Source organism: Corvus hawaiiensis, chromosome 29 (assembly GCF_020740725.1).
Source record: "Corvus hawaiiensis isolate bCorHaw1 chromosome 29, bCorHaw1.pri.cur, whole genome shotgun sequence".
Lineage (NCBI taxonomy): Eukaryota > Metazoa > Chordata > Aves > Passeriformes > Corvidae > Corvus > Corvus hawaiiensis.
Window position 1 is genome coordinate 2,021,336 of NC_063241.1, and position 26,843 is coordinate 2,048,178.

At 54.7% G+C, this 26,843-nt stretch overlaps 2 protein-coding genes across 12 annotated transcripts; both read right to left on the reverse strand.

Annotated features, from left to right (window-relative positions):
• Positions 1–927: 927 nt before the first annotated feature.
• CTSK (cathepsin K) lies at positions 928–3,561 on the reverse strand. The gene is given in 9 exon segments (XM_048288598.1): positions 928–1,411; positions 1,494–1,599; positions 1,693–1,858; positions 1,941–2,159; positions 2,232–2,257; positions 2,260–2,386; positions 2,464–2,586; positions 2,728–2,872; positions 3,473–3,561. Coding segments are annotated over 8 exon segments (993 nt in total). The 5' UTR covers positions 2,854–2,872; positions 3,473–3,561; the 3' UTR covers positions 928–1,311.
• A 3,105-nt stretch (positions 3,562–6,666) lies between these two features.
• ARNT (aryl hydrocarbon receptor nuclear translocator) lies at positions 6,667–26,351 on the reverse strand. 11 transcript variants are annotated; one of them, XM_048288467.1, is made up of 23 exons: positions 26,244–26,351; positions 21,765–21,876; positions 20,584–20,628; positions 19,735–19,779; positions 18,809–18,853; positions 15,862–16,075; positions 15,432–15,645; positions 15,280–15,345; positions 15,051–15,150; positions 14,634–14,699; positions 14,431–14,516; positions 13,975–14,051; positions 13,676–13,810; positions 13,166–13,240; positions 12,202–12,353; positions 11,204–11,314; positions 10,962–11,037; positions 10,412–10,535; positions 10,025–10,124; positions 9,494–9,644; positions 9,113–9,272; positions 8,473–8,624; positions 6,667–7,892 (listed from the first exon to the last, which is right to left on the reverse strand). In XM_048288467.1, exons 1-23 carry the CDS (start codon positions 26,266–26,268, stop codon positions 7,803–7,805), a joined length of 2,421 nt encoding a protein of 806 aa, XP_048144424.1. In that variant the 5' UTR covers positions 26,269–26,351; the 3' UTR covers positions 6,667–7,802. The 11 variants fall into 11 exon arrangements, with proteins under 11 accessions (XP_048144424.1, XP_048144423.1, XP_048144422.1 ...); XM_048288466.1 differs by having other exon boundaries at positions 8,473–8,627; XM_048288465.1 differs by having other exon boundaries at positions 8,473–8,627; positions 15,244–15,345.
• Positions 26,352–26,843: the final 492 nt, after the last annotated feature.

Consider the following 26,843-nt stretch of genomic DNA (forward strand, 5'->3'; position numbering starts at 1 on the left):
GGCCATGACGGCCGCCTGCTGCCCACTGCCCCCCCAGGAACGCGGCGCCTGTGCCCGGGAGCAGGTGAGTGACCCATGGGGGACGAGGGGTGCTGGGGGACCCCCCCGTGTCCCCCCCAACCAGCCGCCCTGACCCCCGTTTGCCCACAGCTGTCCCAGGGCATCGCCACGCTCTGTGCCACCCCCGGGGATGCCTGGAGGGGACCCTCAGGGCTGCTGCTCGTGGGAGGAACCCGAGCGGCGCCGCTGCTTCGACAACGCCTACCTGAGCCAGGTGACCCTGGGGGCCGCCGTGGCCCCTCCGCCCCCCGGCCACGAGGAGTGACCCCCCCCCCCCCCCCCCCCCCCCCCGTGACGGCATGAGGGGAACAATAAAGATGCTGCAGTGTCACCTCTGAGTGTCCTCGTTGTTTGCTTTGGGGGGGGGGTGGGGGCCCTTATGCCTCAGTGTCTCCATTGTTTCTGGGGGGGCCCCCCCCGGGCCTCAGTGTCCCCACGGGGCCTCGTTCGGGGTGTGCCGGGGTGTGGGTGGATGTTGGGGTGTTTGCACAGTCGGGGTGTGTCAGGCCTCCTGTGATTGCTGTGTTTGGTTTTGGGGTGTGCTGTGCTCGCCGTGCTCACCCCCGCGGTGGCCTCGTGCCCCCCCCCCCCCCCCAGGGGTCTCTGTGTCCCTCTTGGCTGGATTCTTGTGGCCCCACAGTGTCACTGGCACCCCTCCCCCCATCGCTGTGATCCCAGGGGGTCCCCGAGTCCTTTTATCTTCCCTAGGAGCCGCCCTTCCCCAGATACTCCGTCCATCCGTCCATCCCAAAACTCCCCAGCAGCTCCTTCTCTCCCTGTCCTGCCCCACACGGGGCTCCTTTGGGAAAAGGAAGAATTTTTCCCATCCCCGTGGCCTTTCCCAGCACAAAGCAAACCAGTCCCAGCTTCAGTCCCAATTTTAGTTGAAAAATAAAGTCATATCCTTCTCAGCAGCCTCCACTGGGCTACAGGGCGGATGGAGAGGGATCCACACTCTCCGTTGGGAATATTCCCCCTCCACCCCGGGATTCCTGGAGGCAGAGGTTGGTGTGGAACGGATTGGCTGTCATGGATCCGGCCAAGCACAGTCCATGGGAGGGCGAAGTGAGGAAAGCAGAGCTGAGGGGAGCTCATCCCCCATTCCCTCAGGTGGAACGGGGGGCGTCTCTCCCCTTCCCAGGGCCATGAAGAATTCCCTCCGGGAGCACCGTCACCTCTGAGACTGGGAGGGAAGAGGCTGAGCTGGAGGGCAGGGAAGTGGGTAGGGAAGGGAAGGGCCGGGCGGGCTCGTCACATCTTGGGGAAGCTGGCCAGGTTGGCCACGCCGCAGGCGTTGTTCATGTTGCGGGCGAGGAGGACGTAGCCCTTGTTGCCCCATTCCTCGCCCCAGCTGGAGGGTGGAAAAGCAGAGCCTGAGCCTCTGGAAGAGCCCCCCCAGCCACCTGCAATTCCCAATCCCCATCCCACCGTACCTGTTCTTGATGATCCAGTGCTTGGTGCCCTTCTGTGCCCCGTAGCCCACGGCCAGCACGGCGTGGTTGATGTTCTCGGCGTTGCAGCTCTCGTCGTAGTACACACCTTGGGGACACAGCCGGTGTCACCGGGCGCGCCCCAGGTCCTCACGACCCCCAACCTGCCCCCACGACCCCCAATCTGCCCCCAGCCCCTCACCCCGGCTGTAGAACTGGAAGGAGGGCAGGCTGGCGTCGATGCCCACGGAGACGGGACCAATCCGGGCCACCGCCCTCTTCAAAGCCTTCTCATTCCCCTCGGGAATCTCACGGTAGCCGCGGCACTTGGCCGCCTTCCCGGTGGGGCTGTACATGCAGCTCTCGTCCTGCAGCAGTGGGGCCGGCAAGGTCCTGGTGAGATGGGGGTGGCAGGGAGGGAGGGGGATTTGGGGCTGTGCCCCCTCACACCTGGCCGATGTAGGGATAGGAGTCCTCGGAGTCGATGCCGCGGTTCTGCCGGACGTACTCGAAGGCGTTGGTCATGTACCCGCCCCCGCAGCCGTCGTTGTTGGCCACGCAGTCCACCAGGTTTTGGGGGCTGAGCGACAGCAGTTTGCCCGTTTTCCTCTTCAGCTGCCCCTCCAGGGCACCCACCGAGCTGAAAGCCCAGCACGAGCCACACTGGCCCTGTGGGGACACAACGGGTGACACCCGGGCTGACGCCGGGGTGACGCCCTGCTCCAGGCACACCCGTCTTACCTGGTTCTTCACAGGGGTCACGTAGCTTTCTTGCGCCAGTCCATGGCAGCCGGGGCTCTCTCGGTCCAGTCGGGGACAAAGAGCGTCTCGTTGTGGCGTCGGTGACCGCGGGGCACCTTCAGCCCTGTCATTGTCCTCACCACCTCCTCGCTGGTCTGGGAAAGGAGCCCTGGTGGGTGGGAGCACACGGGTGGTCAACCCCCCCACTCTCTCCCCTTCCAGGGATACCCACCATGTCACCCAGGTGGTTCATGGCCAGCTCGAAGGTGTGCACGCCCAGGGCGTGCTCCAGGTTGTGGGTGTTGATGTATTTGAGGTTCTTCTCCCAAATCAGCCTCCGCCTCACCTCGTCCGCCTGCACCGTGGGACGAGACGCCGCTGGGACGGGGGTCCTGCCTGTGCCCCCCCCCCCCCATCCTGGGGACAGCCTTGTGCCCTGGCATCCAACCCTGGGGACGTCACCGGGGGTCCCAAGCACCAGACCCCCCCCCTGTACCTGCCCGTTGTACTGCTTGCGGTGGGTTTTCTTCCACAGCTCCCACTGCGTGTCCAGTTCCCGCTCCGGCTGCAACTGGGCCAGCGCCGCAGGGACCAGCAGGGCCAGCAGCACGGGCCACCACATCCTGGGGACCAGCTGAACACTGGGGACGGGGCAGACACTGAGCCGGGGGGCCTGGGTGGGGGCAGGACCCTGTGCCCACCACCACAGCAGGCTGGGGGAGACTGGGACCCTCCTACGGGGCTAGGACCCCCCCCCCCCGCCCACCCTGCCTTGGGGCCAGCACCCCCTGCCAACCGTGGCTGGGGTTTGGGACCCCTCCCTGCCCCGATTTGGGGCCAGGACACCCCCGCGGGCAGCGCTGGCCGGGTGCCGGCATCACATGAGCCGGGACAGCTGGTTCCCGTTACCGCTGCGGCGTCTTTCCGGCAGCCCGAAGCCAGGGGGAGATTTTTGGGATGCAGAGGGTGCAGGCAGCGGGGGGAGTCCGAGCCATCCTGCCCCTCGCTGGCTTCACCCAGCGGCCCCCAGCCCCCCGTGGCGGAGCAGGAACTCGGACACTTCCCCGAGCCGGGGACCCCCAGGTCCACTCGACGTGCCTCAGTTTCCCTTTTTTGTGCCTCCGAGGGTCCCCCCTCCATGGGACCCGATTCCCTCTCATTCCCAGTGGGATCGATTTCCCTGGGGTTTCAGCCGCCCGCCGCCCCCCTGGCTCTCCCGGGGACCCCTCCCCGCCGCTTACCCCAGCACGGAGCCGTCGGTGGGAGCGCCGGGACGGGGCCTGCGGGAGCCGCGGCCGCTGCGCTTTTATGCTGCTGGATTGAGGAAGTTTGGAGGCAGCCGGAAAATTTTGGCAGGCATCGGGTTTGGATGGGCTTGGAGGGAAGGAGGGGACGGGGAGGGGGGACGCGGGGGCTGCCCCCGGCTTCACGTGGTGCTGTGGGACGAGCTGAGTCAGCTCCGGCGCGGGGCTGGCGGCGGGTCCTGCCCGGGACATCCTCCTGGCCCCGGGTCGTTCTCATGGCCCTGGAAGGTTCTCCTGGCCCCAGGACATTCTCCTGTCCCTGGGTCGTTCTCCTGGCCTCGGGACATTCTCCTGTCCCTGGAAGGTTCTCCTGGCCTCGGGACGTTCTCCTGGCCCTGGAAGGTTCTCCTGGCCCCGGGACATTCTCCTGTCCCTGGAAGGTTCTCCTGTCCCTGGGTCGTTCTCCTGTCACAGGAAGGTTCTCCTGGCCCCGGGACATTCTCCTGTCCCTGGAAGGTTCTCCTGGCCCCGGGACGTTCTCCTGGCCCTGGAAGGTTCTCCTGGCCCCGGGACGTTCTCCTGTCCCTGGAAGGTTCTCCTGGCCCCGGGACGTTCTCCTGGCCCTGGAAGGTTCTCCTGGCCTCGGGACGTTCTCCTGGCCCTGGAAGGTTCTCCTGGCCCCGGGACGTTCTCCTGGCCCTGGAAGGTTCTCCTGGCCCTGGAAGGTTCTCCTGGCCTCGGGACATTCTCCTGGCCCTGGAAGGTTCTCCTGTCCCTGGAAGGTTCTCCTGGCTCCGGGATGTTCTCCTGGCCCCGGGACGTTCTCCTGGCCCTGGAAGGTTCTCCTGGCCTCGGGACATTCTCCTGGCCCCGGGACATTCTCCTGTCCCTGGAAGGTTCTCCTGTCCCCGAGATATCCTCCTGTCCCAGGAAGGTTCTCCTGTCCCTGGGTCGTTCTCCTGTCGCAGGAAGGTTCTCCTGGCCCCGGGACATTCTCCTGTCCCTGGAAGGTTCTCCTGGCCCCGGGACATTCTCCTGGCCCCGGGACATTCTCCTGGCCCTGGAAGGTTCTCCTGGCCCTGGGACATTCTCCTGTCCCAGGAAGGTTCTCCTGTCCCCGGGACATTCTCCTGTCCCTGCGATGTCCCCCCCACCCCATCATCCTTCCCTGGGGACACCCCCCTGCTCCAAGGACCTCCTCCTGCCCCAGGAGCACCCTCTTGTCCCAGCATCCCACCCTGGGGACGTCCTGCTGCCCTGGGGACATTCTCTTGTCCCAGCATCCCACCCTGGGGACGTCCTGCTGCCCTGGGGGACACCCACCTTGTCCCCAAGTCCTCCCCAGGCTGATCCGGGTGGGGCTGAGCAGCCGCTTCCTCCAGGAGCAGCAGGACACGGCAGCTCGGGGACATCGTGTGACAGCAGGAACGGAGGACAAGACCCCACCTCTGTCCCCAGTGTCCCCAAGCCGGGGCTGCCTCCCTGTACCCAGTTTGGGGGTCCCAGGCCGGTCCCTGGCCGGGGGAAGGGGGGGGAAGGGGGCCGGACTTGCAGTGACCGTCACCTCATCACGCGGCCGGGACAAGGCGGAAGGTGCTGGTGGCACCAGTGCCCTGTCCCAGATGTGCCACACCGGGGACATCACCATCATCATCATCACCATCATCACCATCATCTTCCTCCTCCAGCCACGGACCATCCCAGGGAGCAGCAGGGGACAGGGGCGAGGCACGGGGGAGATGGAGCAGCACCAAGGTGGGGCTGTGGCACTGTCACCCCCTCCCCACGGGGGTCCCCAAGAGAGGGGTCACCCCCTCGTGTGAGCCGAACCTCAGCAGGGCCGGGGGGGGGCTGAGTCACCCCGGAATCATCGCCCGGAGCACGAGGCCCTGACGTGGCCGTGAGTGACCGGCAACCGAGGGGCCAGCGGGAGGGGTCAGGGGGGAATGGGGGAGTACGAGGGTTTTGGGGGGCAAAATGGGAGGAGGGGGCTTGGGGGGGATGGATGGGGCTGGGGGGGTCAAATTGGGGGAAGGGGGCTTGGAGGGGGCAAAAGCAGAAGGATGAGGGTCGGGGGGCTGAAGTGGGGGAAGGGGATGTGGAGGACAAAGCAGGGAGGGGAGTTTGGGGGGCCAGAAGGGGGAGGGGGTGGGGATTTGGGGACATTCCTGGAAGATGGGGGAGAGAAAGAGGCAGAAATGAGACAAAGCTTGGGGAAAAAAAAAAAGGGCAAATCTCTCGTTGGAAAATCTCTGCTGGGCTGAATCAGCTGGGCTGGACACACGCGAGGTGTGGGGTAAAATTCCTCCCCCTCCCCCGGATGAACACCGGAGTTCCCAAAAAAGGGGGAAGGTCCCTGTCCCCCCCCGCAGCAGCCCCTGGGGATCAGCCCCTCCTCATCCTTCCCCAACAGATTTGGCTGCTCCAGCTCGATTCCTTCTCCCAGGAGCTGGAAAATTCGGGGGGAGAGGGGGGGAGGTTTTTTCGCCTGCAAGGGCTCAGGGAAATGGGAATTTTCCTCCTCCTTTAAGAGGGGAAGGGCCCAGGATGTGAGGATGGGATGCTGGGGAGGAGGTTATTGCTGGGAACAGACTTCCCTGGATAACAACATCTCCAAATGGGATGTTCCCACTCACATCCGTAGAGAAATTTGGAATAAAATTTCAACCGAAACAAACCCCAAACATTCAAAATCTTCATTTTTCCAGAGGGTTTAAAAAAAAAAAAAATAAAATAAAGCTTCCTGCTCTCCACTTCCAAGAGGAATCTCTCTCTGGGCTGGTGACACAAAAGGTTTTAAAGCTTCCTACGGGGGTGTTCCTCAGGAATCACAGCTCTGGAATCAGCTCTTGGAAAGGGGTGGGGGGGTCTCCTCTGTTCTCGTCCCCAAGCAGCAGAGAGAACACTCACAACCAGCCTGGGGGTCCCCAGAGCCCCCCCCCCCCCCCAGCATGCAGGGAAAAGGAGGAAACACCCAAATTCCATTCAAAACAAAAGCAGGCTTCCAGGAAAACTTGGGATTCTTCCCCAGCTGCCGTCGTGCCAAGTTTCCTTCCAAGTCCAGCTCTGCAATTAATTTTCCTGTTGGAATTGAGGGAATCAAACAGTTCTTCCAGCCCCCCTGAGGAGAGCAGGGTTGGCCACAAGTTGGTTTTTTTTTTTTTCCATGGAAAAAGCCAGCAGATTCCAAATCAAGGTTTAAAAATTAAAAATTTTATATATATATATATATATATATATATTTAAAAAAACAAAAAAAATCATTCTGTTCCCTACTTTTCCAGCTCTCCTCTTACAGTTTGTGATTTGGCAACAGGATCATCCCATGGCAGGAATTTTTCTTTAAGGAGACGGTGAGCGAGCAAACGTCGTGAAAACACAAAGTTCCTCAGCAATTCCCTGATCAAATCCAGGGATTCTCCTACATCCAGCTCCAAAACGAGGACAAGGAACTCATCCGCAAGTGACAAAATTCCACGGACAGCTTGGAGCAGGTTTTATCCCGAAAGAAAAACCCAACCAAAGCCCCTGTTGAAACATCAAATTGTGGCAGCGTAGAAACCATGAGCTGGAAAATTGATTCGTCCAGAAGAAAGCTACATGGGGTAATAATTATTTTATGGCTCGTTAATTATCCTGGGGTGACGGGGGTGGGGGGTTATGGGTCACACTGACTTCATTGCACAGTTCACAAGAGAGAGGAGATTCCAAACAAACACGGGAATCTCGGCACGGAGCACCCTGGACTGGAGACGCTGTAAGAACCCTCCAAAACCAGCCAAAAATTCCTCCCAAAAGGAGGAAAACACTGGCTTAGGACAGGGATTCTTACTCAAGCATCCTCCAGGATTTGTGTTTACAGGGACAACACTCGGAAGAGTTTTTCTTCCAGCATTGAAAAATTCCAATCGTTTGTGTTTTATAGAAAAAAAAAAAAAGTCACGGCAGAGAATGAAATTAAAAAAAAAAACCAGTCCAGGCCACCTTAAAAGTTTACAAAGTGCTGTCTGTGATCCAGACAGGAATCCTTCCCAAAGAAATCCGCGTAGGAGAAGCTTTGGGAACACGCTGGGGGGGCCTTTGGCCTCGTGGCACTCAAGTCCTGAAGCTTCCAGAACAATCCCACGCGGAGGAGGTGTCCCAAGCACCTCCCTCCTGCACGGCCAATCCCTCCTCGGAGCTCTGCTTCCAGAAGGTGGGAAGTTGTTTTAGACAGTTCCTTGAGAAAAAAGACTCAGCTGTTGTCCTTTACACGTGGATAACGTAGAGAGCTTGATGTTGGTGGTGGTTTGTTTTTTTTTTTTCCCCTCCCCCCCTAAGGCTTGTTTTATTCGGAAAAAGAAGGGAATATGTTCAACTCTGGGAATTCTTCGTTGTTGTAGTTGGGCCCTTGGTCCCCCAGCATGGTCAGCATGTCCTGTGAGGATACAAGGAGAGAGTTAGGATCCACACTGGAATTGCACATATCCAACAGCCTCAAGGTGTGCCCGGGGAGGTTTCGATTGGAAATTAGGCAGTGGGGAGGGGGGAATGGTTGGATTTGATCTCGGGAGGCTTTTCCGGCCTCAGCAATTCCATGATTCCATGAGCATGGTGGCAGTTTAGTCGCAGGTTTGCTGGAATACTGTGGACCAAACTGGTTCCTTTCCCCTCTCAATTTGCCTGTGTCCAAGGCAAATTGAAGGAGAGCAGCAAATTGCAGCCATAACCAGCAACTGCTGGGAAAGCTGGAGCGAAATGATTATGAATTCCCAGGAATTATCTGAATTTCATTGGACTGTGGCTTTTCCTTTTTTTTAATTAATTAGAAGGGTTAATCCGACTGGAATTTCACACTGATCCTGCAACAGACCAAGACAACAAAGCCAGTCCTGCCCTCTCCAGGTTATCCAGGAGTTTGGGACCTCCCCAGTTGATTTGAACCAGAGGGACAAGCTCCGGATGCTTCAAGACCAGTGAATCCCACTGCACTGGGAGGTTAAAAAGCCCCATCTTACTGGGAAGACCTCAGGCTGGCTGGGCTGGGGCTGCTGCACGTGCTGCTCCCCGGAGGCCGGGCCGTGGTGCTGTCCTTGCCACTGAGGCCACATTCCCACGGCGTCGGCGGCGCGGGGCTGGAACGGGGCCGGGGTCTGCGCCGCCTCCGTGGCTGCTGGACACAGAACACAGGCAGTGAGTGAATCATCCCTCCTTTGGGAATGTGGCTTCTCCAATGCTCTAATGGGATTGGGAAGGGCAGCACGCTGTGACAGGATGGGGTGGCCCCTCCAGGAATTCCTGCCACAGGAGTTCAGGTGTTTGCTGTGGGATAGAAGAAAGGGGTTCCCAGAGGGGTTGGTTTGTCCCAGGCAGCCTTAAAATGGTTCAAAATTCATCCGCTGGGATGAGCCCAGATTATCCCGAGCTGGAAGGGATCCACAAGGACCACCGAGTGCAGCTCTGTGGTTGGAAGACGATCGAAGGCGATCGCTGCCAGTCAAAGCAGGGACTCAGCTCTGCTCCCCCACATTTAGGCACTCCCAAAATCCACAAAAAATAATGGAGAGCACACATCCCACCACAGCTGGATGCTCCCAGTTTTTTTCCCCTCAGGGCTTTTTTTTTTTTGCCCCCCACCCTCCTCCAAGCCACACTCACTGAAACCTGTGCCGCGGCTGGCCAGGGCCGGGTACGGCGCCGTGGTGGGAGACGCCGTCGATCCCGGCGCTGTCATGGAGCTGAAGGAGGACGGGGTGCCCTGGAATGTCCCCATGCCAAAGGAAGGCGGGCGGGTCTTCACCGTCTGAGATGCCACTTGCTGTAAGAGAGGAACAACACGGGAGAGGAAGAGGAGGGATGGATTCATCCCCGACCCTCAGCTCAGGGAGGAGTTGCCGGATTAGCCCCGAAGGAGGAAGCACACGGACACACGCACAGCGCCGGAGAGTGGAAGCAGGATGGTTCTCCCCACGGAGAGCAGGGTCTGGAAGGCAGCGGGGACGTGGGGCCTGCACCTACTGAGGGTTTGGGCTGTGCTACCTGGGGTGTGAACACCGGCCGTGTCCCTGGAGCCCAGGTGGTCCCGCTGACCTGAGCTGGGGTGGAGTGGCGGGAGATCTGCGATAAGATCCGGCCGGCGGGCAAGGGCTGCTGCTGGATGATGTTCACTGGAGGGACCATGCTGCTGCTCCTGGAAGAGAAGAGGAGTCTGAGGCCACTCACGGGAAGAAGAGGCACCAAAGCCATCTGCTGAAGTTATCGGTGGAGGGAAACGAGCCCGAAAATTGGGGTAACTCTGCCCATCTGGGAAGGGTGGAGTGGTCATCCCCGGAGCGTCGCAGGGAGGTGTGGATGTGGCGCCTGGGGACAGGGCTGAGCGGTGAACACGGGTTAACAGTGGGACCTGGATGATCTTAGAGGGCCCTTCCAACCTAAATGATTCCATGATTCTATACGGGCAACAACTGAGAGGAGCTGCTGGGGCTGTGGGCACCCAGATCCTGGGCAGGGCTTTTCCCAGCAGGGGAAAGAGAGGGAATGGGGGCAGGAGCTGGGCAGGTGAGGCCTCACCTGAAGTTCTCAGCGGGCCGTGCAGCAGTGAAGGTGTTTCCCTGGGCGAAGAGGGGCGGGTTGGCCGGCACGGTGCTGGCAGGGATGGCTTTGCTCTGATCTGCGGAGAGAGCACGAGTCATTTTTGGGCTGGGACATCAACAGGGACAAAGAATCAGTTGGAAAAGATGTTGTCTGTGTGAAGGAAGACTCCTCTGCTCCTTCTCCAGACACAGACTCCAGATGATTTTGTTAAATCCCGTTTAATTTGATTTCCTCTCCATTTTCTACTAAACTCGCACGGAGGTTTCTCTGGGCTCAGGGGAGCAGGGAGAAATGCTCCGCAGGGACAAGCAGGAAGGATGTGAGCGGGACAGGTGGATGCACAGACCTGTCCTGCTGACCCACCTGTGCTGATGGTGGGGAAGATCTCCCCGAAGCGTGGGTCCCGCTCCTGGCTGAAGAGGCTCTCGGCCTTCTCCAGGGGTTTGCTGTGCTCGGGGCCGGCAGCGCTCACGGGCTGGACGGGCACCTGGCAGAGGGGACACGGCAGAGCTGCTCACACCTCGGCACAGAGGAACTGAGCACCCAGAGCAGCTGAGGGCACGGCTGCTCCCGGGATTCTGGCGTGCTTTTTTGGGATAGAGGGATCGTTCAGGATGCCCCATCGCATCTCTGGAAGTGTCCAAGGTCAGGTTGGACAGGGCTTGGAGCGAGGTGGGCTGGTGGAAGGTGTGCCTGCTCGTGGCAGGGGGTGGAGCTGGATGGGCTTTAAGGTTCCTTCCCACCCGAATTATTTCATGGTTCTATGATTCCACAGGATAAAAACTGGAATCGAGCGACACCCGAGGCAGAAACACCTTCCCCTCAAACCCCACCTCATCCTGGTGCCAACCACCACCTTTAAACCCTCAGCAAAAAGGTGACTTAAACAGAGCCCAAATCCCTCTGGACTCACCTGTGAGTGCTCGTAGCCAGCCAAGCTCTCCCTTCCTGGGCCCACTTCCAGCTCTGCCTGGGGTGGCTGCTGCTGCCTGAAATAGAAAGTGTCTGTAACAGGAGAACACGGGCTGCCAAAGAGAATTCCCAAGGGAATACGCCAGGGATTCGCCAGCCTCGAGCTCCTGGCTGCAGAGAGGGGAATTTGGGGGTGAACAGTGTGTGAGGGGAAGGGGGAAAAGGAGCCGAGCTCCTGCTGACCTTGAGGGCAGTGGGGCCGTGCCCATGTCCAGGGGAAGGCTGACGCTCTGCCCCAGCTGAGGCCTTGGCATGGAGTTTGCCAGGGCGGGCCGGGACTCCTGGCTCGAGTTCCTTTCAAGCAAAGACAGAAAAAAGAGATTTTAAGAAGTCCCAACTTGGAAGCAAAGCTGGGTCCTAGTGTGTAGCAGGGACAAGATGCAAAACCCCGTTGGAGTGAAGGATCTTTCCACTCCATTTCCTTGAATAGGAATAGGATGCTCCAGGTGTGGAGGTTGTGCCTCCCTCCTCCATACTCAAACACCTCAAACACAAGCAGACAGACGCTGCTGCTCTGCTCTGAACTCCCACAGGGGTTTTTTAGGAGGTGGATTGTGGATGTTGGAATGGCTGCGTGCAGAACGAAGGAGTTCAAAGAGAGAGAGCTCTGACATGGGGCAGGAAGTCAGGCCTGCAGCAGATTTCAGCTCTGCAGGGAAGAAGTGTTGCTTTGCCTCATGGCAAAAAAAAAAAAATCCCTGGATTTCCCTTTCCCAGGAGATCCAGCCTTCTGTTTGCCTGCTGGAGCTGCCCCTGCCAAGGCTGCAGCTCTAGATCACACACAGGCACAACGCCTTGGTCCTTGCTGCTCTTGTGCAAGGGGTGTGCAGCTCCCTCATGGGAAGAGAGAGCAGCTCTGACCATTCCCAAAGATGGGACCCCCTGGGCTGTCCCAAGAATCCAAGAGCTGCATTCTGAGGCAGATTTCACTCCTTTCAGGCACTGCTGGAGCTGGATTTTTGGCAGCTTGTTAAGCCACACGACGAGACAGCCAAAGGCGTTACAATTCCTGCACTTTGTAGTCCTCCAGTGCCAGGCAGAGCCCAGCAGGGAATGGGAGCTGGAGGGACTCAGGAACTTCTCCAGGGTTGTGCAAATTGTTGGGAAGCTCCTGAGGGGGGAGAGGTCGAGGCTCCCTGGTTCTGGGTGATTCTGGGCTGAGCCTTTCTCCAGGTACTCACTTGACGTTGGTGTTGGTGCAGATGATGTACTCGATCTCGTCCGAGTAGGGGTTCTGGAAGGTGAACGAGCTGGTTCTCATCCACAGCCATTCCCGGTTTTTGGATCGGAAGCGGAACATGACTGACAGAACCTGGCCTTTTAACTTCACCACCTCAAAAATAAAAAATAAAAAAAAAGACACCGCAATTCTATCAGTAGCACCTGATCAAAGGTGGGGAAGAGCAAACCTGAGCACGAAGTTTCCTCCCTCCCCTGCCCCAGCCCCCTGCGATGGCCCTTTGCCTCAAACCTGGACCACCACATCTCCGTGTTCCCAAACCAAATGGCACTATTCCCTTAGGACAGCTTGATTCCTAAAGGATACAGAAGGGGAACCTAAAAATCCCCTTTTTGGCTTCACTTCTCTTATCTCTTTGCACTGGTGAGATGTTATGAAAAAGCCTCCGAGAAATGAAACACATGCTGTCGCTTCCCATTCCAACGGTTTGGAGCAATGGATATGAGCAGCTGGAGTTTTTGGAGTCATGAAAGCACAGGGGCAGCCTTACCTGCCCTGCCACCAGTCCAAGGCCCTCAGAAATAACAGAAACGACAACAGGGCAAGAAAACCACCTCCACTGCGGGTTCTGCAGCACTGGGCTGGGCCCTAGAGATGAACCAGGGTTTCAGCCAGGCACTTGGGAGCCACATCCCTGGCCCTAAAAGCCGACTGGACCAGCAGCCAGAGCTGGAGTTAAGATTGGATTCAGGAGTAAAGACATCAGAAGCTTCTGTTTTCATTTTGCATTTCACGGTACGACTAAATCTGCAACTGTTTGCACAGGAGGATTATCTAAGGTTTGGTTTTCCTCTTGGTTTTCCAGTCAATTCTGTTGCTTTGCAAGCACCAAGACGTTCCAGTCTCGGAATGAACTCCAACCTGAATTGCACCCTGCATGCAAAGGGCTGCTACGATGTTTTTACCTGTTGAAAACTGTCCCGTAAAAGCTGCTGGTCTTCTGGATGGCAGAAATCCACGATGTCTTTCCCCAAAAGTTCCTATTTTACAAGGAATTGTGAGAGAGATCGAGTCAGTTCATCTGGAGGGCAGATTCCATAATGAATCCCTCTTTGGACAGGTAGTTCCTGCTCCTTCTCCCCAAATCCCCGTTACACAACCCAAGCGCAAGAGCTGGCGTGCTGTTTTTTAAAAGAAAAGCACAACAGCTGTCGATGAACGTTTGATCTTTAACTCAATTTGAGGCAAAAATGCCTTTAATTGACATTTGACACAATCCAGAGACACCCAGCCTTTCCCATGATCAAAGGACTTGGAAAAACACATGGAAAAGCAACCAGTGGAGAAGAAACACATGTCTGGGTTAAGCCCTGGGCATGGTTTATCAGCTCTGTTGGACAAGCAGAGCCACGATGTAGAAAGAAAATAAGTTTAAAGAGCATTTTATTTTTCTTAAAATAAGGAATGGGGGTTACCTGGGGCTGGTAACCAACGGTGGCCACGCACCGGTGGTCGATGAAGGTGAAAATTCCTTCGGTGTTGTGTCGGGAGATGAATTCTGTGGGCTGGCAGACATTGTTCATGTCTGTGCAGTTGGGAGAGCTGGTCACCTGCCCAGGAACACAGGGAGAGTCACCAAACCTCGCTGTCCCTGAGCTGCCCCAGCCCTGCAGCCGCATTTGTGGCCGTCGGGGGAACGTTTTCAGACAGAACGGTTGAAATCGGAGGATTCCCAGGACAAGGCAATGTTGGGGAAGAGGAAAAGGGCACTCACCTGGAGCCTGCCAATGGCCACGAGGCAGAACTTGCTGCCCTGGCCGGCGTCGGGGTCATCGTCAGGCAGGGAAACACCTGAGAGGGGAGGGAAAAAAATTCCAGCAAGGTTAGTTCAGGAAAAATGGCTCCTTTCAAAGGAAATGGACTTGAAGACATCTCTCCGCCCTGGTTTGCAACTCAATATCCTTCTCCATGAAGGAATTTCATAAATTAAGGTGCCTCCCCCTCCCTTTTTTCACCAGAAGGGTTGGAAATCTGTGAATTTCAGCAAAAGCTGCACATCAGTTCAAGATTATTTTTATCCTCTACAGACAGAGATCTCTGCTGCTGCACCTGCAAAAATCAGGTCAATCTTAAAATAAAAATCACAGCTACGTTTGCAAAGAACTTCCTGGCACGTGGCAACTTTGGACCACGTGCTCTTAAACCCAGCCCACCTGAACACAATCGTTACCTGCTGGGGGCCAGGCTTTGATGTAGCCCGTGCAGTGCACGACGACGTAGTGAGGTTCTCCATCCTTGGCTGCACCTAAACCATTCCTTGGGAGAGGGAGAGAGAGAGAAACAGGTTGTGCCACGGTGTGGGGGAAGGCCAGGCAAGGCCTTTGGTGGTTGTTTTTCTGCTGTACGCATTCCTGCTGTTCGTGCATGGTTTACCTGCAGCGATTCCTCATGAAGCTGAGACGATTGACAGCGACCGGATCCACGGAGCTGTTGCCACACCTGCAGCAGGGTTAGAAAGGATTTGATCTTTCTTGATCGACGTGAAAATAATCTGGATTATTTTAAGAATAAGAGGCATTTCCATCACGCAAAAGCCCTCATTCTGCGGAAGTCAAGGGAGGTGATACTTGGGGTTAAAACTGGTTTGTTACTTTAAAATGGATCTTGTACAACAACAGGGCAAATAAACATCTCAAAAACTTGACTGGAAGGAAAGCTCAGCCATGTTCTACCATGTCTACATCAAAACGAGCCCAAAAAAAAAAGCTGAAATGAAAGCATGGAGGGGCCAGGGTTAGGGAGTAAGGTGAGCTTTAGGCTCAGAGATTTCCCCAAGGAATTCCTTCCTACCTCATTCGGCAGATGAAAGATCTCCGGGAGCCCATGCACATCCTCATGGACTGCTGCCCTTCCTTCTTCACAGTCCCCGTCTTCAAATCGAGGATACGACCTAAAAATAAAAAAAAATAAAAAGGAAGAAAAAGGAGATGCTGCTGCACTGGGAATCCTTCCAACAAGACAGGAGTGGCACCAAGTAACGTACTGGGAACTGGCAGGACACGAGTGTCACCGGTGGTACCTTTAGATGCATTCTCAGGGGGGGCTGCAGCATCCTTGGTAGAAAGGCACCAGGGCTTGGTTCCCTCTACAAAGGGAAGGGTTTAATCCGAGTCCTCCGCAGGTTCTCCCACCTGCCAGCCCCTCCTGGCCGAGCTCCCCGGGTCGCTGTACCTGTGAGGGCGTTCTCGGAGGTGGAGAGCTGCTCCCGCAGCTTGCCCACGTCGTCGGGGTGCACCTGCTCGTACAAGGTGCTGCCGAACCACTCGGACTGCGGCTGGTTCAGCACCGGCGTCACCGAGTCGGACACGTAGACCACGCGCCCCGTCTCGCAGGACACGATGAACAGGAAGCCATCAGCTGCCTCCAGGATCAGGTGTTTGAGTTCCTGCATGCACACAGACAGCTCTCAGCTCCACGGCCAAAATACACTCTCGGGTTTTGGATTATTTCACCCCACCCATCGTTTAATTTTCCCCGCTGATTGCTGTAATTCCCATCAAGCAGCATCAGGCCAAGATCAGAAGGCTTCAGGGAGACCTCGCTGTGGCCTTCCAGGACTTGAATAAAAACAGGAAGAGGCACTTTTGATATGGGCAGAGACCTGGTCGGTGAGAAAGGAGGGTTTGTAGGTGCCGTCCGTGGAGGTGTTGCCGGTGCCACGCAGGGACTTCATGTGGGACACGGCCATGCGCAGGATGGTCAGCTTGTCCGGCTTGCGGGCCAGGGCGCTGCACGTGGGCACCATGTCCGACAGCTCCGTGATGTAGGCGGTCATCTTGTTCCTCCTCCTCCGCTCGATCTCGCTGTGGTTCTCCCTGCCAGAGGTCGAGGAGGAGAAAAGGAGGAAGGTGAAGTTACCGGGGAGGGGTGGGTGGGAGGCTGGGCCGTGTCCCCCACGTCAGTGACACACAGAGATGCATCGGGGCCGTCAGGATTAGGAGTCAAGCCTCACATGCTGGGCGTGCACAGGGAACGTGGACACGGGGGCAAGGGAGGAGAGGCTACACCTGGACCTTGCTCGAAGTCACAGCGACTCCCTGGAGCTGGGCAAACCTTCCCCCATCCACTACAAAGGAATTGCTCCTCTGCTTCCCAAAGCAGGGTCACTTCGCTGCAGGTGACCTCAACACCGTCCATCCGAGGGTGGGTGAGATCCCCTGCACCATCAGACCCACCAGGTCTGCAGCTAAAACTTGGGCACCTGCTCTTCTGGGCAACCTGGGCTAGTGGGAGATGTGGTGATGCCTCTTCCTGGTCTTAAAATCAAGAGTCATACACGGTTAGAAGGGGAAAAGGGATTTTACCTTGGGATTTATTTCAAGGATCCTTAGGTGCACCACATCCAGGTCACATGCACCCCAATGCAGACCACAGTGAACACCCCAAAAGATCTGCTATCGCATTCTAGGTGTTACTAATTAGCAGATCTATCAAAGATTCCCTAATGAGAGGCTCGAGTGAGCTCCCCTCCCCAAGGAGCCTTCTCCTGGATGGTTCTATCTTAGTTTACAGAATGTGTTCTGGAAAGGACCTTGGGGTCTGGGGCACACTGATCCCTAACTACGAAACCTCTAAAATGTTGAGTCTCTCAGTTTGACCAACAAGTCCAAAAAGCACTGAGAATACAGAAGTTGTAAAAAAGGTACAACAGGGGTATAAAAGAAAAGGCAAAAACTCTTCATGGCATCAGTGGGACTGGATGAGCTCAAAGGCTCCTTCCAACCACAGCCACTGCAGGATTCTGAGTGAGCTCAGGTAGCTGGGTGGCAGCTGGCAGTGCTTTGTCAGCGACACCAGCAGCCCTTTCTGCACTGTCCCAGCAGGTTACACCTCATTTCTGCACAGACCATCAAGGCCAACCAACCTGGGCACACACCAGGACCACGCAACAGCCGGGTGGGTGGCACCAACCTCTCAAGAGGCACTGTAGCCTCCAAGAGGCTCTTGGCACCCCTTTGGCTCACGGGGCACAGCGCCCATCAGTCCCACAGAGCAGATCTTGGTTCTTTTATCCAGGATGTGTAATTTAACTGGGTTCCTAAGGTGGGTTTTCCAAAACAAGAGCTTAAAAGCCAGGTTTCCTATACAGGAAGGATGGATCAGGTGCAAGGAAGCACAGGGTGGGAAGTGAGATGAGGTGGAAGTGTTGGAAGGAGCGAGGACAGGCAGGTGAGTGAACAGAAGAAGCACAGAAATGGAGCATTTATCGCTCCGAGGTGTGTGCAGACATTCAGTGACCTCACCTTTGAGTCTGGCAGCTTCTCTAAACTCACAAGCTCAGGTGTGAAAAACAAAGATCTTTCATCTACAAAAGCTACTGGGGCACCAGCAGACATTTCACTTGCCCCACTGTCACTCTGCCATGAGGAAAGGATGGGAGAACTGGGATTGTCCGTCCTGGGACAGAAAATCCCAGAATTTTCCAGAGCATAAAGGGGCTCCAAGAGAGCTGGAGAGGCACTTTGGACAAGGGCCTGGAGGGACAGAACAAAGGGGAATGGCTTTCCACTGACACAGGGCAGTGATGTGGGATTTGGGGAAGGAATTGCTCCCTGTGAAAGTGCTGAGACCCTGGCACTGAGAGAAACTGTGGCTGCCCCTGGATCCCTGGAAGTGTCCAAGGCTGGATTGGATGGGGCTTGGAGCAGCCTGGGACAGTGGAAGGTGTCCCTGCCATGAATAAATGAGCTCTAAGGTCCCTTCCAACCCCAAACCACTCCAGGGTTCTCCGAAATGTTTTTTTATACAAGCTCCTGGGAACAAACCCTTGGAAGGCTTTGCTGTTCCCTGTATTCCCAGGCCTCACCTCTGTGTCTTCCTGATCTCCTCAAACATTTAAACACAGCTCAGTGCAGTCAGCAAAGGCACTTTGGGGGTCAGGTTTGGGTTTAAAGACAAAACTGCCCAAAACTGGGTTAAGTGGAAAATGAAGGGCAGGCGTGCACGGGTGTTAAGGCTGCTGCACAGGGGCACAGGTGTCCTCAGGGCCCATTCCTGGATTCCTGGTGCAGCATTCCAGGTGACTGCTCTGGTGGTTTCAGGCACATCTCTCATTAATTACTAACAGAAACTCGGGGGGAAAGAATTCAATCCTGTTTCCAGTGACACCACCTTTCCTGGAAGGAAAACACCTGAGCTAAAACACCTTTTCCTGCCCATTCTGAGAGTCCAACAGCATTCCCAGGACACAAAACCTTCCCAGAGGGACAACCTGGAACCTCAAAGCAGGACAAGAGGAACTGTATTTAAGCACAGGTTAGCAAAGCTACAGGTGAAAGCAGGAGGCCAACCCTGTGGCTTCTGGCAAATAAATCCTCTCGTGTATTCCCTAAAAATGTTCTTCCAAGGATGAGATGTGCCTTTCCTCAGTGCCTTTCCTCTCCTAATCCCAATTCCACAGCAATTTCCAGGAGTCTGTTAAATCCTCTGCAGCAGATGAGGGAAGGAGGGGGGAAAAGAACAAAAAAAAAAAGAGAAGGGATGCCTAGAGAAACATAAAGGAAAGGAAAAACTCTGCTTGTCCATGCTTGAAATCTCCATTCTCCTACCTGGCAAGTCTCTCCTTATCCGCTGAACTCTGCTCATCATCAGACCTAAAAATAAAATTAGCCAGCTAAGCTAAAAATGGAAAAAAAAGTTGAAAGAAATGGAAAAAAAAAATTAAAAAATGGAAAAGATGGACTAGGAAACCCAGCCTAGGGACAGGTCTGCTCTGCAGAGGAGCAATTCCATAAGATAAAACAAGTCATTAGTTTGCAACATTCCACATTAAATTGGTGCCTGATGTGTTGGAGTTTTAAGACATTTTCTGAGGCTGTTGACCTAGTTCTAATTTGCTTCTTTCTAATATTAGAAGTATTCTGCTATTCCTAACATATTTCTGATTTGCTTGACTTCAGAACGACTCGAACCACTTTAAAAATCCCAGCTTGGAATTCCCTTTGGCAGGTAACAGCAGGACAGTGACCCCCCCCCAAATCCTGGGGGCAGTTTTGGGCTCCTCGTGGCAAGAGGGACATTGATGGGCTGGAGAGTGTCCAGAGAAGGGAACAGAGCTTCAAACAGCTGTAAAAATACCATGGGCTCAGTCCCAACACTCAGAGGTACTGTCGGACACCAAAAAAAGTGATCAAAGTATTCCCTGTAATGTCCAGAAACCCCTCAATTTGTAGAGCTTCTGGGTAATCACAACGTGTGCCAAGAAACCCTGGTCAAGGGAAACTTTTACGAAGCAGGAAACTTTTATCTCTGCAAGTTTCTTGAGCAGGAGAAAAGAATTGAGAGTCCAGGAGCTGAAAGGAATGGTGAAAAAGAGGAATGTCATCGTCACACTCAATGAACTGGTCCAAAAACCATCAAGGAATATGTGTGGATGCCTTGGAGCACCTTCAAAGAGAGATGGTTGAACTGCTTGTGAGAAGGGTGCTGAGAAGGTTTTTCAGCACAAAAAGCTTTAAAATCATCCAATTCTTACCTGGCAAATCTCTCTTTGTCGTTTGGCATCGGGTCATCATCACATCTAGGAGAAGGGGGAGAGGTTAAAGTGTTTACACTTCCTTTTTTCTCAAAAAAGCATAGAGAAAAGGTGGTTTAATGACTCCCACCACAAAAAAAACCCCAAATGCCTGGGGTTAAAAAGACCAACTTGGCTGTGGATGGACAGTGCAGGACAATTCACCGAGCACCCCAAACACTGTGGCTGAACTACTGGCATCACCTCCACGAGGTTTTCCATAATCACATTCCAACCAAGGATGGTGGGATCACACTCAATTTAATGCCACACCAAGAAATAGATGGAATTTTGTACTTGGAAGGTAAAGGTAGCCCCAAATCAGGACCTTCATCCAAGGGTTTCTCCAGGTAAAATCCTACATTCATCATCCCAAAACCATTCCACGGCCATCCTTAAACACAGGGAATTCCAGTATCACTGGAGTTATTCAATCCTAAACTGGGTAATGGGGCTACAAATAAATGATACAAGATATTCCAACTCTTCTGTGCTCCATATGGATCACGAGGAGATCCTTGCAGCCTCGCCAACTCCTCGGGAATAAGGATGTCTCTGCAACTGAAGCATCCTTACAACAGATGAGCATTAATTAACAATGTCTGAGGCAGTGATAAAAGCCACAGAGATGAAGGAATATTGCTGACTGGGAGAAAGGGAAGAGTTTAAGGAACTGGAGCAATTCCCTCTGCTTCCAGAGAGGAAAAGCCACAGGAGCAGAAAGATCCTGCTCCAGGGAAAACACACACACACACACACACCCCCCTAAACCATAGGACAGAAACTTCTGGATGCCACGTTCTCCCTCACCTGAGGAATTTACTGTTCCCTTCTCCATCATCATCAAAATCGAGCCTGAAAAAGAGGAAAAAAAAGATCATTATTAACCAAGTGGTTTCTCCTTTAAATTACTTTTCTCTCTGTCCCCATGGATGCAGATGATTCCTGAAAGGAAAAATTAAGTCATCCCAATGCAATTAAGTGATCCTAATGTGAAACAACCCTCAAAGTTTGGGAAGGGGCTTTTTTTTTAGGTGTCTAATAAGGAACAGAGCAAGGAAAAACAGTTCCAAAGGAAGAAAATCCACTTGGAGCATCCACTGCATCCCAACCTTCTGTTCCAAAAGCCTGGATCTCCTAGGAGAACCAGGGACCACCAAGAGCCTACAAACAGAGCATTCCCAGCTCAAAAGGCTGGATTGGGTGCATTTAAAATAAAAAATTTAAAAAAAAAAAAGAGGAGGGTAAAATCTGGAGTTGTTATGAATTCCTGGAGTTCAAGTTCAGTTTGTGCAGTGTCTGCTCACACAGGACCAAAACCCCACCTCAAGTGGGAGGACAGAGGAAAGACTTTTCACTTTTCCTTTTGGGATGCAAAGCCGTGGATGCAGCGGAGCAGGAGGCGTGGGAGGAGCTGCAGGGGAGTGGGAGCATCAGCAAATGGGGCTGAAGGAAAGAGTTTGAGGGACTGGGAGGAGCACAGGGACCGATTTCAGTTTGCTTGAAAATTACGAGGCGATTTCTCGTGCCAGAAATCTGGGAACAGCCACTCAACTCCCTTTGAATTTACAAAGGCATTTTTAGCAAACAAAAAGCCTCCCACGAGCACATTGTGGCTTTCCCCCCACCCCTCCCAGGGACGGCACAGCTGCAAAGGTTGGAGTAAGGCCCCAAAATCCAGATTTCTCTGTTCCCCCAGGTCTCACTCTCAATCCTTGGTGTGCATTTGCTCCTTCTCTGAGGTGCAAAGCTTTTAATCCCCTCTGAACACGTCACTTAACCCCCTCTTTAAGGGGTGCAGCTGGCACGAAGACACCACCACAAAGGGAAAGGACTGGGCAGAGCCCACCTGAAGGAACGAGGAAACTTCTCCGAAGTGGCCACAGTTCCCCCTCCCGAGGCTGACGGCTCTTTCTGGAGAACAAAACTTCCCCAAAAAGGCCCTTTCCCACAGCCCTTCCCCAGAGAGCACAGCCCCAGCACACACTCACCCAGGCCGTCTCTTGCTGGGCCTCTGAGCGACGGCTCCTCCAGCCTGGGCTCCCGATCCGGAGTTCCCGGAGCCGACGGCTGCACCCAGCGAGGAAACATCGGATGCCATTTCTAAACAGGAGTGGGGGGAAAAAAAAAATAATCAGGGAAATCAAAAATCAACCAGTATGAAGGTCCAAGCTGCTGAGGTTCAGTGGAATATTCTCCAGTAGAAGCAGTTGTGTGTCAGCAGCTGCTGGGGCTGGATCTGGGGCAGTGTGTGTTTGTGTCCTTTCATCTGCTGCACCGAGGGGCCGTTCCCAGCGCGGAGCACACGCTGCTTCCTCAGCTGGAGAGCTGAGGCTGCCAAATTAAAAGATGTGGTCTCTTTTTTGGAAAGAGGAGGAGCCTGGTGGGAGCAGGGAAGGAGCTGAGGCTGCACAATGAAGGAGGGAGGAGGAGCAGAGCCGCGAGTTTCCCCGATGACACCAACTTGCAGAGGGTTCGTTTCTCAATCTGAGACAAAGAATGAACCAAAACGCTCCTAAAGCACCTCAAAACCCATCATTGTTCAGCTGATCGCTTCTGGTCTTCACCAGTACAGACCAGTGGGCACCACTGGCACCATTACTGGCGTGCCTGTGCTCTTCCACAAGTGCTTGGAGCACCCTGGACAAGTGCGAGGTGTCCCAGCCATGGTCCAGGTGATCTCTCTGGTCCCTTCCACCCCAAACCATCTTGTGATTCCAGGATTCCGTTTTCCTGTATTTTCTCCTGATCCTGGTTGTTCAGGAGCACCGGTAACGGGGTCTGCAGCTAAAAGTTGAGCTGTACAATCACCTCCGTGGTGTGCCTGGACCTCACGGCAAACACGCTCCCAAATTTCTGCTATTTCTTCCAAAATTAAACGTATTTTACCACATTAACGTTCCCAGCCTCTCTGCCTGCCTGGTTTGTTTTCCTCCAAGAGCTGGCGCTGCTGAGGAAGCTTTTTCCTTGCCAATCCATAGTATTTCCCAGGGGTGACTACAGTATGGAATAAGCATCCAGCTCGAGGCTTGGCAGCTGAAGGAGCCAACAACAACAACAACCCCAACCAACAGCGGGAGCGAGCACAGCCCATCCAACACCAGCTCCAGCAACGAAACACCAGGGTCCCCTGGAACTCAAAAATACATCTGGAGAACAAAAATTCAGAGGTGGGAACCCTTCTCCATCTTTCTGCTTGACTTTGGATCACCCAGATGCCGCCGTGCCCCATCCCTTATTCCCAAATGAAGCCCCAAGGTGACATCCAAGGATTTTGTTTAATGAAACGAAGTCTCAAGTGGGAATAAAGCAGGTCAGGAGGGTTCCTCCTTTTCCCCAGCTGTATCTGAACATGGTGGGAACAGAAACAAAGTTCCTGGAGCACAGTGGATAATCCCTTTATGGAGGGGAAGGAATTTCCGCCCTGGGCAGGGGAAGGAAGTGACACGGAGCTGCTCTTGGATCCAACTCCGGCACGGGGCTGAGGGGGCCAGAGGGAACTGCTGCTTCTTCCCAAGCCTTTGGGATTTCCCAGGGGAGTCCAACACAGGGATCAGCGTCCCATGAGGAACCTGCTTCCCACTGGGAAACGTTTCCCTCTCGCAGCTCAAGTGGAAGCCCAGGAAAGGCCCTGAGGTTCGGCACCGGGAGCTGGCACCGCTCTGCAGGGAACGTCGGGGTGGCCACGGCCTCTCTGCTACACCCTCCCAAAAACCAGGGACAACACGGGCAGGGAGATGGCATGGGGAGAGGTCTGGCTTTTCCACCCTTTGGAATTTCTGGGAATGGCAAAGGAACACAAAGATTCTTTGCAAACGTCCGTGTTCTCCCCAGCCCCATTACACCGAGGCGAGTGGGAATTCCTGGAGCACACGGCGGAGTTTTCACTCCTTAGGACTCCCTGGAAGGAAGGAGGCTGGAGCCAGGCGGGGCAGCGCTGGAGTCACCATTCCTGGAGGTGTCCAGCCACAGAACACAAGCCAAGACTTTAAAAAAAAAACCCCAAAACACGAACCAAGCCCGAATTCTGATCTCGGCCACCGCGCTGTAAATCCATTACGACTTCACAGCTGCTGGGTTAATCAGGATACAAGCTCATTTCAGAGCAGTTTAGCCAGAAAATGGATAAAAATTACATAGTTGAAGCTTTTTTTGGGGCAAGAATCAGGGCTCACCAGCTCCCAGCTCCCTGTGCACAGGGAGCTGTGGACTCTGGGGACCAACCTGAGGAACCAAACCAGGTGGGTTTCCAACATCCTGGCTGGGTCTGTGTCCCAGCCCTTCCCAGAACCAATCCCTGCTTGCCTACCCCATGTGTTGGATCTAATTAAGGCCAGAAGAGACAGAGCAGAGCAATGTTTGTAACAGAATGTAAATCCCAACCCATCCCTCACAACTGCTCCAGGCTCCCAGCCCTGCTCTCCTGGGAAAGGCTCTTCTGCTGCAACCACTGGCATCCCAATAGGGGGGAAAAAAAAAAAAAAAAGGCTCCAAAATAAAATTACAGCAAATATTCCCAGCTGTGATTTACGAGAAGGGGCTGCTGCAGTTTTTAAATACATTTTTATTGTACCAAACTTTCTGCTGCTGAAGCTTTAGCAGGGGGTTATGTGCCAGGCTCACGTTTGGAGCTCAAATCTCACAAGATTTGCTTTAAATTTACCCATTTGTGAGCTCCCCAAAAAAATTTGGAGCAGGTTTGGGAGCAGATAAACCAGCCCTTAAAACTACTTTGCATTTCACTCACAACTGTAAGGCTTTGATATTCCTGCTTTTATGGCTTTTTATTTACAAAACATCTCAATTTCTGTGTCTGGGGTCCATTAGGTTGATTTTTTTTAAGTAAGTAGGAAGTTTTTAGCTTGTTTGAATTTCCCATGCAATGCCAGCTCAGCACTTTCATCCCCACGGGAACCTTCTCCAAGGAGAAATATAGAAGTTATCTAGAAAACATCGAAAAGAATGTTTCTTCCATTGCTAAGGGGTGGAAACGAAGACATTCTGGGTATTTTGGGACATTACCCAGCATTCACTGGAGCCCTGAAGTCTGGTTTTTAACATCAAGGAAGAGAAGACCCACTTATTATCCCACAATGATCTGTGAGAATTCCTCACGATTTATTTCCCTAATGATCTCCGTGTTTACTGTTTGTGTATTTCCCTCCCGCTGTGTAAAAGCCTTGAGTGAATATCGGTCACTCTGCCCACGATTACAAATATTAAACACAGATGTTGAAAATTCTTTCTCTTTTTCCTTCAGAACTTAAAACCTTCTTATTACGCAAAAAACCTCATGGAACTCTGGAGGCTCCACTTCCACAAACGCTTGGAAATACAGTTTAAACCCTCGAGTATCTTCCTTCCTCCTAAACTGGATTCTCTGAATCCCCAGTGCATTTTCTCACCGTTAAAAGCCACAAAACCTTCCTATAACATTAAAATAAAACCTCGTCATCCTTCAGCAGTGTCACTGAACGCTCCTGGATCAACCTGAGCGTGCCACCACGACCCTCAAGCCACAGAACACAAGCCAAGACTTTAAAAAAAAACCCCCAAAACACGAACCAAGCCCGAATTCTGATCTCGGCCACCACGCTGTAAATCCATTACAACTTCACAGCTGCTGGGTTAATCTGGATACAAGCTCATTTCAGAGCAGTTTAGCCAGAAAATGGATAAAAATTACATAGTTGAGGCTTTTTTGGGGCAAGAATCAGGGCTCACCAGCTCCCTGTGCACAGGGAGCTGTGGACTCTGGGGACCAACCTGAGGAACCAAAGCCGAGGGGAACATTGTGCTCCAAGCCCTCCCCGCCTTCAGCAGAGCTCACAGAGAGATTTGTGCAAAACCTTCAAACCACTGCAGCAGTTTTTGTCGGCAATTAAGAAAACCTCAGCGAAACACAGCTGAAAAAGGGGCGAAAACCGACAGAAGGAAAACAAACCCGAACGAGCGACGATGGAAACCCAGCCCAGGGACCCCCACCCCAGCTCCACGGGCCCCGTGTCCCCCTCGAACCATCGGCTCTCCAGGCACAACCAGGACCCCAAATCCAGGTAACACAGCCCTGACTCCTCAGGAGTGCCCCCATCCCACTATCTCATTTCCCTCCTCCACAGGGCCCCCATCAGAGCTGCCCCTCGGCCCCTCACACCCCTGTCAAGGCCCCTCACGCCCCTCCAGGGCTCCTTCAGCCCCTCCCAGGGTGCTCCAGCCTTTCAGGGGTCCCTCAGGGTCCCTCTCAGAGCGGCCCCCGCTCCTGAGGATCGCCCGCAGACTTCCAGGCCCCCTGACGCCCCCTCAGCCCCCCGCCTCATCCCGCAGAGTCCCCCCTCTGCCCGCCCTCACCCCTCAGCTGCCCTCACAACCCCACGCACCCCCTCAGCCCCCCCCCCCCCCCCCCCCCCGAGCTCCCCCTGGCCCCTCGGTCCGCTCCTCAGCCCCGCTTATGCCCCTGAGGCCGGGCTCACCCGCGCTGGCGGCGGTGGCGGCCATGGCGGGGGTCGCGGGCCGCCCCCTCCTCGCTCCGCTCCGCCGATTCAAGATGGCGGCGCAGGAAAACCTCCGCCGGCCTCACAGCTCCGCCGGCACGGGGGCGGGGCCAGCGCCAAAGCCGGGCTCCTATTGGTTCAACCGGGGGGCGGGGGGAGGGAAACGGGGAGAAGCAGCGCTGCTATTGGTCCAAACTGAGGGCTGGGGGCGGGGCCAAGCGGAGGGCACGGCCAGGGGGGCGGGGCCAACGCGGCATTGCCCCGCCCCCACGGTGGAGGAGGCGGGGCTTCGAGGGGGCGTGGCTGTGGTGGGTGTGTCGATGACGTCATTGTGGGATTGGGATTGGGATTGGGATTGGGATTGGGATTGGGATTGGGATTGGGAGTGGGATTGGGAGTGGGATTGGGATTGGGGTTCTAAAACTCAGGGAATGAAGATTCAGATTCCGACTGGACATGAGGTTTGGGTCAGAAGCGGGAGTGGGATTGGAACAGGTTTTTGAGTCAGGACTGGGATTTGGGGTCACCAACAGGACCCCAAAACTCATCCTTTGCTGAAAAAATCTCCGGAGAACCCCG